Source organism: Oculina patagonica, chromosome 8 (genome assembly GCF_052425735.1).
Source record: "Oculina patagonica isolate OP01 chromosome 8, crgOcupat, whole genome shotgun sequence".
In the NCBI taxonomy this organism is placed as follows: Eukaryota; Metazoa; Cnidaria; class Anthozoa; order Scleractinia; family Oculinidae; genus Oculina; species Oculina patagonica.
In genome coordinates, this window is record NC_135765.1 from 13815986 (window position 1) to 13830709 (window position 14724).

The following is a 14724-nucleotide window of genomic DNA, read 5'->3' on the forward strand; positions in this document are numbered from 1 at the left end:
TAACCGAGTTAATCTGTTTCATTTTTTATACGGGAATGGCCTTTGATTTACAAGGCATTTGATTTTCGAAGGTTTTTCTATTTTTTGTACGGGAATGGCATTTAATAAAGCGCGATTTGTCTTCGGAGCGATTCCTGGTATGTCTTCTTCGACGATTCCTCCGAAACAATATTCTTGAAAGTATCGTAACAGTGGTTTTTAAGTCGGAAAATTCCGAGTTTTGGTGAGCGGGCCGATTTCACTCCTTCCCTCCTTCACTCCTTCCCTCCTGCCATCGATTTCTGTAAACATTTTAATTGATTTAATTAATTAATATCAAATTGAATTAATCAATTAATCTTGTGAAGCGGGTAGGGGGTTGGCTAAAATGCGACCTCTATCTGTGTTACTTTACATGAAGTACACAAAGGCTATATATTTGTTTCTGAAAACCAAATGTTCTCCTTGTGGTATGCATTCTTCCAGGCGTAGACCCAAGCACACGGAATTTTGTGCTGAACGCATGCGCATATATGAAGTACACAAAGACGATATATTTTCACCAAATCTTACTGAGAACTGGTTAAAACTCAACAAAACAAGAACATTGAGAAGCTTGAGAAGCTTAAAATCGGGCGCTTTGCCTTGAAAGGCAGGGTTCAGTACAGCAGAAACCACGAAGCAGTTACTTAAGTTAAGCACTCAGTCCGACTGTGTTTGTGTAAGTCACAGGGCTTGCATGAGCTGTATTAGTGTGCATAATATAATATCTAGAACGTTGTCGAGATTGCATTATTACTTAAAGACATGATGGTTTCAATTTATAAATGTATCTCACACAATACAAATAAACGATTGAAGTAGACGAATAGACAATGTAAAGTTTTAAGACTTAGCAAAGTGCAGTGTATTGGTAATACTGTAAGGTGCGGTTTCACCTGAAGGTCGTGTGCTTTTCGGTATTTTCCAGGCATTGCACTTTGATGGGACAGTACTACAACTGTTTACCGGGGAACTACTATTGTCAAGAAAATGATCACAACTTGTTGATGAATGATTGAACATTTGTTTCATACCATTACTGTAATAGCAATTGATGAAGGCTTTTAGTCCTGAACCAAAGTATAAGGACTGGGAAATACTGAAACCCATTATCAGCCACCTTAAACGGAAATATCTTGTTGGTGTTTCAAGGAATCCAAGGAAACTTCACTCATCCCATGTATCTATGTATTGCGGTATTTTGTAATTTTTTGAGTGATTTTTGGGGATGTTTGGCAGGTGATAGTTTTTTTAAAAGAATTAGTAAAATTTAGACAACTAAGAAATATTGAAAATTTAATGTGAATTTAACATTGGAATTTGAAGTTAGAAATTGGCAGACGGACACCAAACAGCCCCGTGACATCCTGGAGTGTTTTTGCATGGGGGTCAACTGTGTGATGATGTTTCCATTTTTTTCTTCAATCCCCACTGATAAAGAACTGTTGTTGGTGTTATGTTGGTGTTATCACATGTCAAGCCTTTAACAAGGTATGAAAGAACACAAGGATTTAAATTATTCTGGTGCTCAATTTTTGCGTAACTAAAATTAATGTTACTCAAATTCCTGATGGATTCTGTCTTAAACTGTTACGAGCTTAGTATTTCCAAATTATTGCATGTCAATGTAAGGCAAGACAAGACATGCCTTGGTTCTTATGTAATTCTCTTAAAAACACATAAGATATTGACTATAATTTTGTCTGTGCTATGGCAATTCACAGTGGGGTGGTCTTGATGTGTCTTTAACTTGTAGACTGGACTGGACTAGTAAAACGCGGACTAGTAAAACGCGGACTTGTAAAACGCCTCTAGACACTTCGAATTCCTTGGCCACAATCATCTTACGGCTCTCTTCAATACATAATGTCTCAAAAAAACAGTAACCTCAGAAAGAAGTCAGAAGCAAATAAGGTCGAAAGACCGAATTTGAACATATAACGGCAAATGTTCTAATGTCACGAACGTAGGAGTCGTGTAGGCCCGTCACCTTTATTTACCACATACTGCCCCCAAATTAAAACAGTACCCTCAGAAAGAAGTCAGAAGCAAATAAGGTCGAAAGACCGAATTTAAACATTTAACGGCAAATATTCTAATGTCACGAACGTAGGAGTCGTGTAGGCCCGTCACCTTTATTTACGATTGACTGTTGATTTCTGGACGGGCCCCGTTCTACCTCGTGCGAGCAATAAAAACGACTGCACTCAACAGACGTCAAGTAGTGGAAAGAAAGAAACATATGCACACAACTCATAGCATCAATCCCGTTGTTTTAGTAGGGGTTTGCAGAACGAACATGTGCTATACTGCAAAAACATCTCCACGCTAAAACAGACCATAGAGTGCTCAAAAAAGCTAGAAATATGCCGTCGAAGAAACACACAAGAGCTTCAAACACAAATTGTTTCGCTCGCTAAACCGTTTAGTTTTATCCGATTTACAAGCGCTTGTTTTACAAGTCCGCGCTCTACAAGTCCGTGCTTAACAAGCCCTCGTTTTACAAGTCCGCGTTTTACAAGTCCGCGTTTTACTAGTCCGCGTTTTACTAGTCCGCCTTTTACAAGTCCGCGTTTTACCTGAGTCCGCGTTTTACTAGTCCGCGTTTTACAAGTCCGCGTTTTACTAGTCCGCGTTATACTAGTCCACGTTTTACAATTCCGCGTTTTACTAGTCCGCGTTTTACTAGTCCAGTCCAGTCCTCAAAATACAGTATGCCAAAACTCCCCGCCCTCTAAAGATAAGTCCTTGACGGTTCTTGTCGTTTTTCGGTGCCTATATATTCATCTTCGGCATCTTTCTCATCCACCTCTCGTTCTGTCCTGTGTCTGTCATCACACGAAAGAAAAGCTGATTCTCAAAAAATCTGCCACAAAAGGAAATTGACAAAAACAATATGAAAACCATATATCGAAAGTTTCTTATTCTAAAATTTTATCATACGTCTTAATTCAGAGCTACAAAGAAGTTCCTCCTTTTGAGTTATTGATACTGTTCTTACAGTACCTCTTTCCACTAGCGAAATTTTACAAAATTCCTTCGCGGCGAAAAGGTAGCGCGAATCCAGAACAGACTCCAATCGAGAGTGGGTTAATTCTAGATTACTATTAATTAACTATTACAACATTCATTTTTAAAATAGTTTCCCAAGCCGACTAAGCTAACTAAACGTCGAGTGTATCTTTCAGTAAACAAAACATGCCGTTGTGACGCCGGAAATCCAGCTCACGCATACTATACCCCGTGACTCACGCAAACCTCCGACTTACGTGCTACTACAGTCATTCCTTTCTAAACATTTTTTTTTTTGACCACCACCGTACCTTTCTACCCAAAAAACTCATGAAACTGCCCGGTTTTAACCTGTTTTAACCTTTCAAAAATTAGAGCGTTCGAAACTAAATAAGATCCGTAATCATAAACAACATACAGCCGTTTACCAGCACTCTTTAAAACTCCTGAAACCCTTCAAAATCAGGCAAAATAAATCTTTGAAATAACCTTTATCAAAGTTTCTAATTTTTTATTCAGTTCTATAAAATGCCTTTCATACACTACTGTCAAACAAAAATATCAATTTCCTCAAAGTTTCAAGACAAAAGAATAACAAATATTTCGTGCACAATGTAATTTGATTAAGCCAATATTATCACGTCTAAAAATACTTCAAGCAATTCAGTGAAAACCCGTTTTTTTTTTCGTATCAACGAAAACCACTTTCGAATAATCAATACATGAAAATAACAATAAGATCAAAAGGAAGAAAGGAACCTTTCTAATTATTTGAAGACTTTCAAAGCCGTGATATTATGCATCCAATCCGCGATAAAATTTAATTACAACAAAATCCAAGTTCTCATTTTGAATTCCATTTTTTTCAGTTGATACCTTTATCCAACTTGTGAAAAATTCCATTCAAGTTTCTATTAATACTGTACATTCCCAATGTTTTGCTCAGGTCTTCAGAAGCGTCTTACTAACCAAATCTAAAATAATTCCAAAACATGCTGTACAAACATTCTACTCTTTGTGACAAACGACTTGACGACCAATTGTTCAGAAATGAAAATCGACACAGTTCTTGCTAAATAAAAAAAAAGTTTTACGGCGGAGTCAGGCTCAAAAAATATACCGCAAGATCACACCCCCATTCATAGTCAGAAACCAGCAAACCATCTAGTTTGCTAAAAAAAAAACACTGCGTGACATCAATGACGTTACCTTTTTCATTTACAAAAATAACTTTAACTTGTCAAAGTAAGTGCAATTTCACAATGGTGAATATCAGTACAGTATGGGGCCCAGTTCTCGGCCACTTTGTGTTTAACGCGTTTTTTCACACTCCAGTTGAATCAAAAGAAAAAGGTATTTCCTTCAAACGATAGACTGATTCATGTGCTTTAAGTATCTTGAGTTTGATCGTTCAATTCGATATAGAAAGCTCACACGTCGAGTTTACGCGGAGGTAGGTGAATTTGCATTCCCAAAAAAGTTGTTTGTTTACGGCTCCAAATTCAGGGATGTAGTTAAATTCGTATTTTATCCAAAAGCCCCCACCATACGAGCTAATTTTTGGCATGTGAAACGTAGAATAATTCAGCTTTTTGCTTTAGTTAACTTTTCGTTGAACCGTTGTATTTTTTGGTCTTAATTTACTTCGAAATTTTTTCTTGCGACGTTTGCGTATTTGCCAGTTCTCGGCCACCCTGCTCGCTATCACAGCTTAGCGCTTGGTTTTTAATATAATTTCATCTGCTGCTGCCAGAATGAAAGAAATAAATGTTTTAAAAATAAAGTTCAATCTTATCTCTAAGTTTTGAGCTGACTCTTGTCTTGTCTATTATTTCTACAACACCTAAATCTTTCAAGACCTTTTCACTGCAAAATAAACCATCTAAATGCACGGGTCACACAATGCGGTTTTGCCAGAACCTGCACATAGGCAACTAGGCGCGTTAAAATCCTTCTTTTCTAAAGTAAAACAAAGCATCATAAAAATAATTTGGGATCGATATAGTATAAATAGGTTTACAGAGTGATTTTATGACTGTGAAAATTAATTGAGCATTTTTTACAGATAATTACGGACAAGCTTTTTAGTGGCCGAGAACTGGGCCAAGGTTGCCGAGAACTGGGCCCACAAATGGAGCTTTTATTTTTATTATTGCTCGGGCAAATTAATTTTTGACCGGTCGATAGCTTTACACCAAAAAGCTGAATAATGTAGCTAGCTCTGGGAGAAATTTCAAGTTCCTGCAGTTCTTCTGAGGTAAGAAATACAAGTTTACGTCAAAAGTGGCCGAGAACTGGGCCAAGGTGGCCGAGAACTGGGCCCACAAATGGAGCTTTTATTTTTATTATTGCTCGGGCAAATTAATTTTTGACCGGTCGATAGCTTTACAACAAAAAGCTGAATAATGTAGCTAGCTCTGGGAGAAATTTCAAGTTCCTGCGGTTCTTCTGAGGTAAGAAATACAAGTTTACGTCAAAAGTGGCCGAGAACTGGGCCAAGGTGGCCGAGAACTGGGCCCACAAATGGAGCTTTTATTTTTATTATTGCTCGGGCAAATTAATTTTTGACCGGTCGATAGCTTTACACCAAAAAGCTGAATAATGTAGCTAGCTCTGGGAGAAATTTTAAGTTCCTGCGATTCTTCTGAGGTAAGAAATACAAGTTTACGTCAAAAGTGGCCGAGAACTGGGCCCCATACTGTACTTTGCCCCGTAAGCTTTTTTCTCTGTCCTTCCGCCGAAGCAAAAAAACACAACCTGATTACACATTAACCCAAAAGTCGACCAAGTGTGCCTGCAACGATTTCCTGTCAAAACTAAAATGAAAACCATTGCGGTATGCGTCACCCGTAGCGGTTTTGTAGCAACCCCGAGCTATCCCCGTCTTTTTGGCCGCGCCAGGAGACTACGCTCTAGGACGACCAAAGGGTAAACCTTAAATCGGCCACGCCCGATTAATTAGGGGTTCGATTTATCGCCGAGTATTTCCGAAAAAAATTAGATGGTACTAGAAAAGAGTTCAATTTGAATGAAATATTCTCTATAAGCCGAGCGGTCATCAACAAACGAAAATTAACAAGCGTTTGTATTTATTCTTGGTCATTACCTTTTATTTTAGTGGCGGCTCCTTAAAATCCATTTGGTTTAATGAAGCAACGTTAGGAATGAAGTTTTTATTCGTCTTTTCTTCGCTATTTAGCCTGGAACTCGTCCTCCATCAGCTCGCGCTGGAATATTATTTGTTTTGTCGGCGTATGTGATCGTCTTTTGAACTGACGAGGGCATTCGAAATCCCGCATGTCGTAAACAATTTCCTCGCAATCTCTTCTAAAATAATTATTTCTGCCTGAGACTGTTTCTGTTCCTTTCCATCTGTTTCTTTCTTTGAGTTTACCGTATTTACCCGTGTATTAGTCGATCCCCCCTATTTTTGAGGCCATAAACTAAGATTTTTTCATTTCTGGGTAACAATTTTTTTGGAAAACTAAACTTGTGTTTCTTAGAATTTCCTTTCAGGTAGAGATACTTAATGAAAAAAGCACAGCAAGTTTCAATGTGACGTTTATTATCATGCTTACGCGAGCGTTTTAGCAACACATGTTTATGCAGGCATTTTGTCCATTATTTTTTGAAACAGCCTTATAAAATCAAACACACTAATTTCAAACGAACCTTTCTAATAGTGAAGAGATAGTAGCGGCTTTAGAAGACAAGCAAAACACCAAGGAACATCAGAAAACTTTGAAACCCACTCGATAAAGGGTTGTCCTAAAACCCGGAATGCCGGAAACCCGGAATGCCGGAATGCCGGAAATCCGGATAAGAAAGCCCGGAATCCTAAAACCCGGAATGACCTTTTCTGTGTACGCCTAATAAAATACTTGGAAATATCTTTTTTCTGGGGGATGGGGGATTTGGAAGTTCGTTACGAGTTTCCAATTACGTTGCGAGTTAGCGAATCAAATTGTCAATTTCGATACGTATACAAAGCTTATAACCGGAATTCTACGGTATTCCAGCGATTATTGCGGCTCAAGTTGCACAATATTTGTTTGACGAACAAGCAGGACGGCAATAACAACCTTCTGATCAATGTTCTGACTGATAGTGAGTAGAAGCATTACATTCATATACCGTCATGAACATGTCCTTTCGAAAATGGGTATCAATCAAACGCTGTCGATATATATTCGTCGCTTGATGATGGAAGCGATAATTCAGTTGAAGTGTCAGACAACGTTTCGCACCAGCGATCACGCAAGTAATTTGACGATAAATGAATTTTATGCAGGCAGAAATTTGGTCAAATTTTCCTTTTTGTAAAAAAATATATTTTTTACGCTTTGTGCGAGGTATAATCTTTCCAAGTCTTTTGCGTTTGTAAGCCGGATGAAACTGGATACATGGTTTACCCATCAGGATCTTTACATAAAGTTGATTTTAATCGAAGCCGAAGCGAGGCGACAGGGAAGACATATTTCTCACGCTAACATGTTTATGGCTCGCTGAACATTAATTTAAAGTTTGTGAGCCTTTTATATTTTTTTATGGCTTTTTCCCAACGATTAAGCATAGCAAAGCCCTTGTTGATAACATAACTACAGAAGGTTTTAATCTGCACTAGTTAACACAATGTAAGGTTTTTACTGACGTTGACTAATGTTTTGCAACTTGAGCCGCAATAATCGCTGGAATATTCCCGCCGTAACTTGTTTCCTTTAAAATCATTGAGTTCAGATATCGCCATGACTTTGAAACAACATGTTTTGTTTCTCCTCAACTAGCTAAATTGCGAAGTTCAGTCGGGCCGAAGTTGGGAACTTTGTATCGAAATTGACAATTTGATTTGCTAACTCGCAACGTAATTGGAAACTCGTAACAAACTTCCAAATCCTCCCCCCCCCCCCCCCCCCCCAAATAAAAGAAAAAAAATAGATATTTCCAAGTATTTTATTGAAAAAGGCGTACACAAAAAAGGTCATTCCGGGTTTTAGGATTCCGGGCTTTCTTATCCGGATTTCCGGCATTCCGGCATTCCAGGTTTCCGGCATTCCGGGTTTTAGGACAACCCCTCGATAAACAAAGTCAAGCTTGCTTGAGGAACTTGGTAACCAAGCTACAAAATCGGCGAGGTACTGGTAACTGATAACTACACGTGCTTGCATCATGCCAGGTTACTAAGTAGCGAAGTTCGAAGCAAGAAAGATCATGCATGAATATGTTTTTCTCGAGTGGATTTACCAGCTTTATTAGTGGAAAATGTCAAGTCTTTATTCAAACCTTGTGCCAGTGAGTCTCTACAACATTCAGGTTTATATTAAGCGGATAAATCGCAATGAATTTCGACTTGAACTGCCAATTTAACGACACAGATAGCAAAGTGAAAGGACATCGTAACCTGTACTGTTGTTTATTTGATGTTTGTTGACATATAAAACAATTGTTATGCTAATTGCGCAGAATTGATTTAACTGGTGCTTGGGTCGAAAATTTTAACCCGTGTATAAGTCGAGGGCGATTTTTTGGACCGATTTTTAGGTCTACTTATACACGGATAAATACGGTAGTTAATTTGCAGAATCACTGCTAACGTGACTTTTCAAGACAAGAAGGGTCAAGAAGGAATCGATCTATTTGACTTGTTGTCGTGACACCAGAAACTGGCCAATCAGAAGCGGTCGTTCACACGCGCTTGGTAAACATTGTAACACGATCTGACAGAAATCGGCTGCGTGTAATATTTTTGTTCAAAAGCGAAAACTTAAAATACCACGACTTCTCTGCTAAAAGAAACCACTTCAGAAGAGTTTGATTGGATTGAGGATACTCGACAACTACTGGTAACAGCACATGTTTCGTTTTGGTGACATTTAAAGTTCACCCGCTTGATCTGCTTGATCTTTTCGCTGGCGAATTCGGCGACGAACTGAAGATTCACTGAATCATCAGGAATCATCCCGTATTCTCTGGTGATTTTGCAGTTGTTCTGAACTGTCTCTACATCGGCAACAACTTTCAACTTGAAGGTTTCGTTGTTAGAAAACCAGTAGCTTTTGGATGATGATCGATAACTGCTTAATTCTTCAGAAGAATGCGTGATTGTTTGAGCACAGGCGGCCCAAGCGCACTATGTGTTTTAGCGAACGTGACCCTTGCCTTTGAGCGGTGTTGTGTTACAAAGATGCGATTTATAAGGGATTGTATGGGAACTCAACGATTTTCTTTCAAAAAGAATAATATGTAATGTTTCGCTAATAAAATCGACTAACCTTATTGCCTTGTTTCACCTTGTTGTATTCTTTTTGTTTGTCCGCTTCTCAGGCCATTTTGAAACGCTTCAAAATGGCCTGAGAAGCGGACAAACAACAAAGAATACAACAAGGCAATAAGGTTAGTCGATTTTATTAGCGAAACATTACATATTATTCTTTTTGAAAGAAAATCGTTGAGTTCTCATACAATCCCTTATAAATCGCATCTTTGTAACACAACACCGCTCAAAGGCAAGGGTCACGTTCGCTAAAACACATAGTGCGCTTGGGCTGCCTGTGGTTTGAGATGGGATTCTGAACTCAGGTGAATGTTTTGTCACGCATGTTTACAGTTCTATTAATAAATTCATTCTTTGTCAGTGATTTGTTGTTTTTCAATTACATAGTTGTGATTTAACGATATGTTGATTCGCTGCACGTGGACTGTGTTATAGCTTGAAGGAAAAATTGGGTCTTGGCTTATAGCTGAGCGATTTGGGTTTATTTTTTGTCAGTATAACTGGTTTCAAAAACTAAAAGTCTAGGGTTTCGGCTAATAGCCGAATAAATACGGTACATGCATGCTTAACTACCAGCCGAAATATTGTATAAATGTCAGTTTTCTTGAAATAGACCAAAACTAATTTTTTCTAATGATATCATTATTTTGCCTAACCTTCAAAAAACAAAAAGGAAAAATAAAAAGAAAGAAAACAATTTGCAACCGATGGGAACTCTATCACTTGCCCTTTCGGCCTGCTCTCGATGAGCAGCTAGATGACAATGAAACTAAGTGAAGTGATCTGAATTGTGGAAAGTTAAACATCATTTGTTTTAGCAAATCTCTATTTGTCAGTTTGTTGTTTTCGATTGTTGTTTCATAATAAATTTTCCGAGTTTAGTGGCTCATAGCCACTTTGAATAGTTATTCATTGACGCAAGTACTCTCAGTGAGTCGTGTTCGTCAAGATTCTGTATCTCTTTCAGTTCACAAATGTAATTTTCGTGGTAAAAACGTACACGAACAAGAAGTATCATGCTAATCTTTAACACTATTTACATGGTGGAGGTTAACAAATATGATTTGAACAACTCCAGGATTATTTAACAACAGCCTATAAAAAGTACAGCCGATTGTGATAATAGCTTACTGAGCTCACCAAGAGAATAGTTATCAGCATAGATTGATAAAGAAAAAACACGCAAGTCTGCACTCAGGAAGCCTGTCATTCTCGTCAGGTGCACAGTGACAGACCAGTTAGAGAGTTCATGCACAATTATGACGACGAACGTAGGGTGTAAGCGCGCGCGGGGAAACTTTACATTAATCTTTGTATCCGTTCTGTAACGAAGGAACTCATGGCCCGAAAGCTTTTTCTGTGTATTGAAATACTCTGAAAGTTTATGATTATCTCGATTTGGTTGCCGCGAGCCTACAAATAAAAACGACCAAACGAGGTTGTTCCGCGCCTGGCTCCTATCCTTTCGTTGGTAAGTTTGTTATTTTTGCTGTATATTGATTTGTTGTAGAAAAGCAAGCCTTGTAAAAGTGCGTTCAACTTCGTTGTGAACGCTTGTCGGGTCTGAGACACTTTTCGCTTATGTAATTTGCCTTAATTCATCCTCGAAACTTTAAGTGCTAATAACGAACTTTTACTTTTTCACGCCGGACACTGGACCTTTGTTGCTTGCAAATATTTTAAAGACAGTTAGTCTGCATAGATTGATGGTTAAATATTGTCGGCTCAGGCACGTAGGGCCAGCTGTGGTACCGCAGTTTGAAACGTGTTGTTAGAGAGATTCACCCTGGGTTGTTTTTTCGTTGAACAGTTCGTTACACAGCGGATACAAAGACTAATGTAACGTCGTCCCGCGCGCGCTTATACCCTCCTTCCGCGCTCGTAGTTTAAACTTTGAACTCTCTAACGGGTCTGTCACTGTGCCCCTGACGAGAATGACCGGCTTTCTGAGTGCAGACTTGCATATTTTTCTTATCGATCTGTGCCGAGAATTATTTTCTTAGTGAGCTCACTTAACTATTTCCTAAGATTGTAATAGGCTTTTGTTTATAGTCTTCGTAAACTCCTTTCGTGAAAGTTGTATCTATAGAACTGTAAATGTTATTTTGTTATTTTTATACATTTTAAACGGCATGATTTATTCCCAAAAAGTGGGACTTTCCAAAAATTGTGTCCAACTTGATACAATTTTAAAAGAACACGACTCGGCGAAGCAAATTTCCCTTTCGTAAACGGTCGTTGCCATTTGAAGCGGTCGATGCCATTTCTCGGAACGGTCGTTGCCATTTGAAACGGTCGATGCCATTTATACTTTGGACCAAATCGCATGAAAGGATCTTTCAAACTTCTTGAGAGTATCAGATGTTTGTTTAGAAATGTCAAGCGATTCCAAAAATTTGATTTAGGTTTTCTAGTTGACGAAATATCCGAGCTTCGGTATACCATAAGATCGCTATGTTCTCGACACTTGTAAAAATTGGCTCAGCCCTGAAGTAAGAAATATTGAAACAGAAAACTGCAGAAAACCTCACGCAAACGAATGAATGGATGAATGTCTCCATTTTCTTTAGTAACCTAATGAGAATATTCTATGCCTGTTTAGAAATGCCAAGCGATTTTTAAAATTATTTTGCTTTCGAAGTGGACGAATTCTTCGAGCTTGTGCATACTATTAAATCAGGGTGTCTGTAAAACCCGGAACCCACCCGGAACACCCCGGAACAACCCGGAACACCCCGGAACACCCCGGAACATCCCCGGAATACCCCGGAACCCCCCGGAACACCATTTTTTTTAAACCCAGATAATAAAAAATTCAAAATGAATTAAAATAAATTTAAATAAATTTAAAATAAATGAAATAAAAAAGAATGACGTTCTCGTGGCTCGACACGCAATCTTTTTTCTCTCGTTGGATCGCGTGATGAGTTAAAATAAGGTCTCCGTGGGAGGCTAATAGAAAGCTGAACTGGAGCATGCTCGTTGCTTAAAATTACGCATCCGAAAGAAATTCATATACACGAGGTAGGTATAGACTACGAGCAGTCCATATTTTTTCGCCGTGTCCGTCGAGCGTGAAGCAAAATTTTTTTCGTAGAGTCCGTCGAGCGCGAAGCGAAAAAAGAAATTACCGCGCGGGGGGAGGTGGCGGGGCGAGGCGAGGCGCTTCTCGCCTCGCCCCGCCTCCTCCCCCCGCGCGTTCATTTTTTTCGTTAAACGACAATTTCTCTTACCTTTTAACTAAAAATGTTGGCTGCAAAAGCTCCAATTCCGAATCTTCGGAATCACTCATCTTGCCGATTTGGCAAACGCAAGACCACTGCACCAACCAATATTATTAGTTAACCAATCAGAAGTATTCTTTTGTGGCCGCAAACGAGATTATCAAAATTTCCCACGGAAAAAAATCCCTGTGGTTTGGAATTGACTGATACATTAGTGACATTTATATTTCACGGGAAAATGTTTCTCCTCGGATAAGAGACTTGTTCTAAGTGTTTTTATGTGTTTTGAGTCGTTCTTATAAGTCATCCGACAGCTTCGGAACTTTAAGTAAGAATCTTTGAATCTCGTGAACGATTAATCTTTAAAATATTGATTGCATAATTTTAAGCAATGAGCATGCTCCAGTTCAGCTTTCTATTAGCCTCCTACGGAGACCTTCTTTTGGCTCGTCACGCGATCCAACGAGAGAAAAGATTGCGTGACCAGCCAATATTTTTATTTCATTCATTTTAAATTTATTTTAATTTATTTTAATTCATTTTGAATTTTTTATTACCTGTGTTTTAAAAAATGGTGTTCCGGGGGTGTTCCGGAGTGTCCCGGGGGTGTTCCGGGGCGTTCCGGGGTGTTCCGGGTGGGTTCCGGGTTTTACAGACACCCATTAAATCACTACGTTCTTGACATTCGGCATGCCGGTATGCACAAGCTCGAAGAATTCGTCCACTTCGAAAGCAAAATAATTTTAAGAATCGCTTGGCATTTCTAAACAGGCATAGAATATTCTCATTAGGTTACTAAAGTAAATAGAGATATTCATCCATTCATTCGTTTGCATAAGGTTTTCTGCAGTTTTCTGTTTTAATTTTTCTTACTTCCGGGCTGAGCCAAATTTTTTACGTGTCGAGAACATAGCGATCTTATGGTATACCGAAGCTCGGATATTTCGTCAACTAGAAAACCTAAATCAAATTTTTGGAATCGCTTGACATTTCTAAACAAACATCTGATACTCTCAAGAAGTTTGAAAGATCCTTTCATGCGATTTGGTCCAAAGTATAAATGGCATCGACCGTTTCAAATGGCAACGACTGTTCCGAGAAATGGCATCGACCGCTTCAAATGGCAACGACCGTTTACGAAAGAGAAATTTGCCTCGGCGAAAGTGCTTGCGTCAACGAAAAACCACTGTTATGGTCCATTCAAGAGCATTGTTTACGAAGAATCGGCGAAGAAGAGGCACGAAGAAGAGGCACCAAGAATAGCTCCGAGGGAAAATATAAACATCTATGGATTCACCGTTTTATCTCGAAATGAGAAAATTAACGAAGCTAGAAAACGCGAGTTTCCATTTTCAACCAATATTTGGGTTTCACAAAATATTTACATAACTATTACTCCGACACTTTTTATAATTCCCAAAATTAAGGTTTCAATACACTTGTAAAGATCTGATCTTTACAACAAAAAACAAAATACACGGCTACCGAACGGGCAATACTTTACTGATCTTGTCTTGGATATAATAGCGTCACCATTCAAGCCTAAATACAACAGTTAATGTATTCTACTGACTAGCATTAATTATCGCATGTTTTCTAATATTGTTTGAAATGTCTTTTTCTCTCCAGTGTGGAACCTACTCAGAGTTGTTAGCTAACTCAGGAGCTTTTGCTGAATTTTTACAAACTTACGGATCGGAAAACCATTCATCAAACTCACCAGGTAACGCACACTGTCATTGTGAATAACGCATAATAATGTCCAACAATAAATACATGATTTCAGTGTGTTTGAGATTGAAGCTTCTTCCATTCCAAGAACTAAAGTTTTCCTTATCCAAACTTCACAAATCTTGAAGCACGGTATTATATAAACTTCCAGATTTTAGAGCTGTTTGTGGTTTTTGACTGCAATGCGATACATCACCTCTATCTTCTATTGCCTTTGTAGCAGAGAATGAAGAGTCTTCCGTGCGAAATATATCCAGGTCAATAAGCACTTTTACTAATGCTGAGGAAGTTCAAAAGGATGCAAAGGATACTAAAACGATAGATGACGATGAAACAGGAAAGATGATTGAAGAAGAGCGCTCTGAGACTGGAAGGGTAAGAAGAGTATAAGGAATTTCCTCTACTGATTTGACCTTTTATTATACATGTACATTGAAGTCACTATCTGTCTTCTCATTGGCCGAG

At 38.6% G+C, this 14724-nt stretch overlaps 1 protein-coding gene across 3 annotated transcripts in view; it reads left to right on the forward strand.

The window, feature by feature from the left end:
* LOC144663852 (multidrug resistance-associated protein 1-like) overlaps positions 1-14724 on the forward strand; it is a 42902-nt gene that overhangs the window by 15422 nt on the left and 12756 nt on the right. For 2 of the 3 annotated variants that reach the window (XM_078524924.1, XM_078524923.1), the window contains exons 17-18: positions 14158-14251; positions 14480-14634. In XM_078524924.1, coding sequence (XP_078381050.1) covers positions 14158-14251; positions 14480-14634 — 249 coding nt within the window. The remainder of the gene's footprint in view (positions 1-14157; positions 14252-14479; positions 14635-14724) is intronic. The other variant, XM_078524925.1, reaches the window with a different exon arrangement.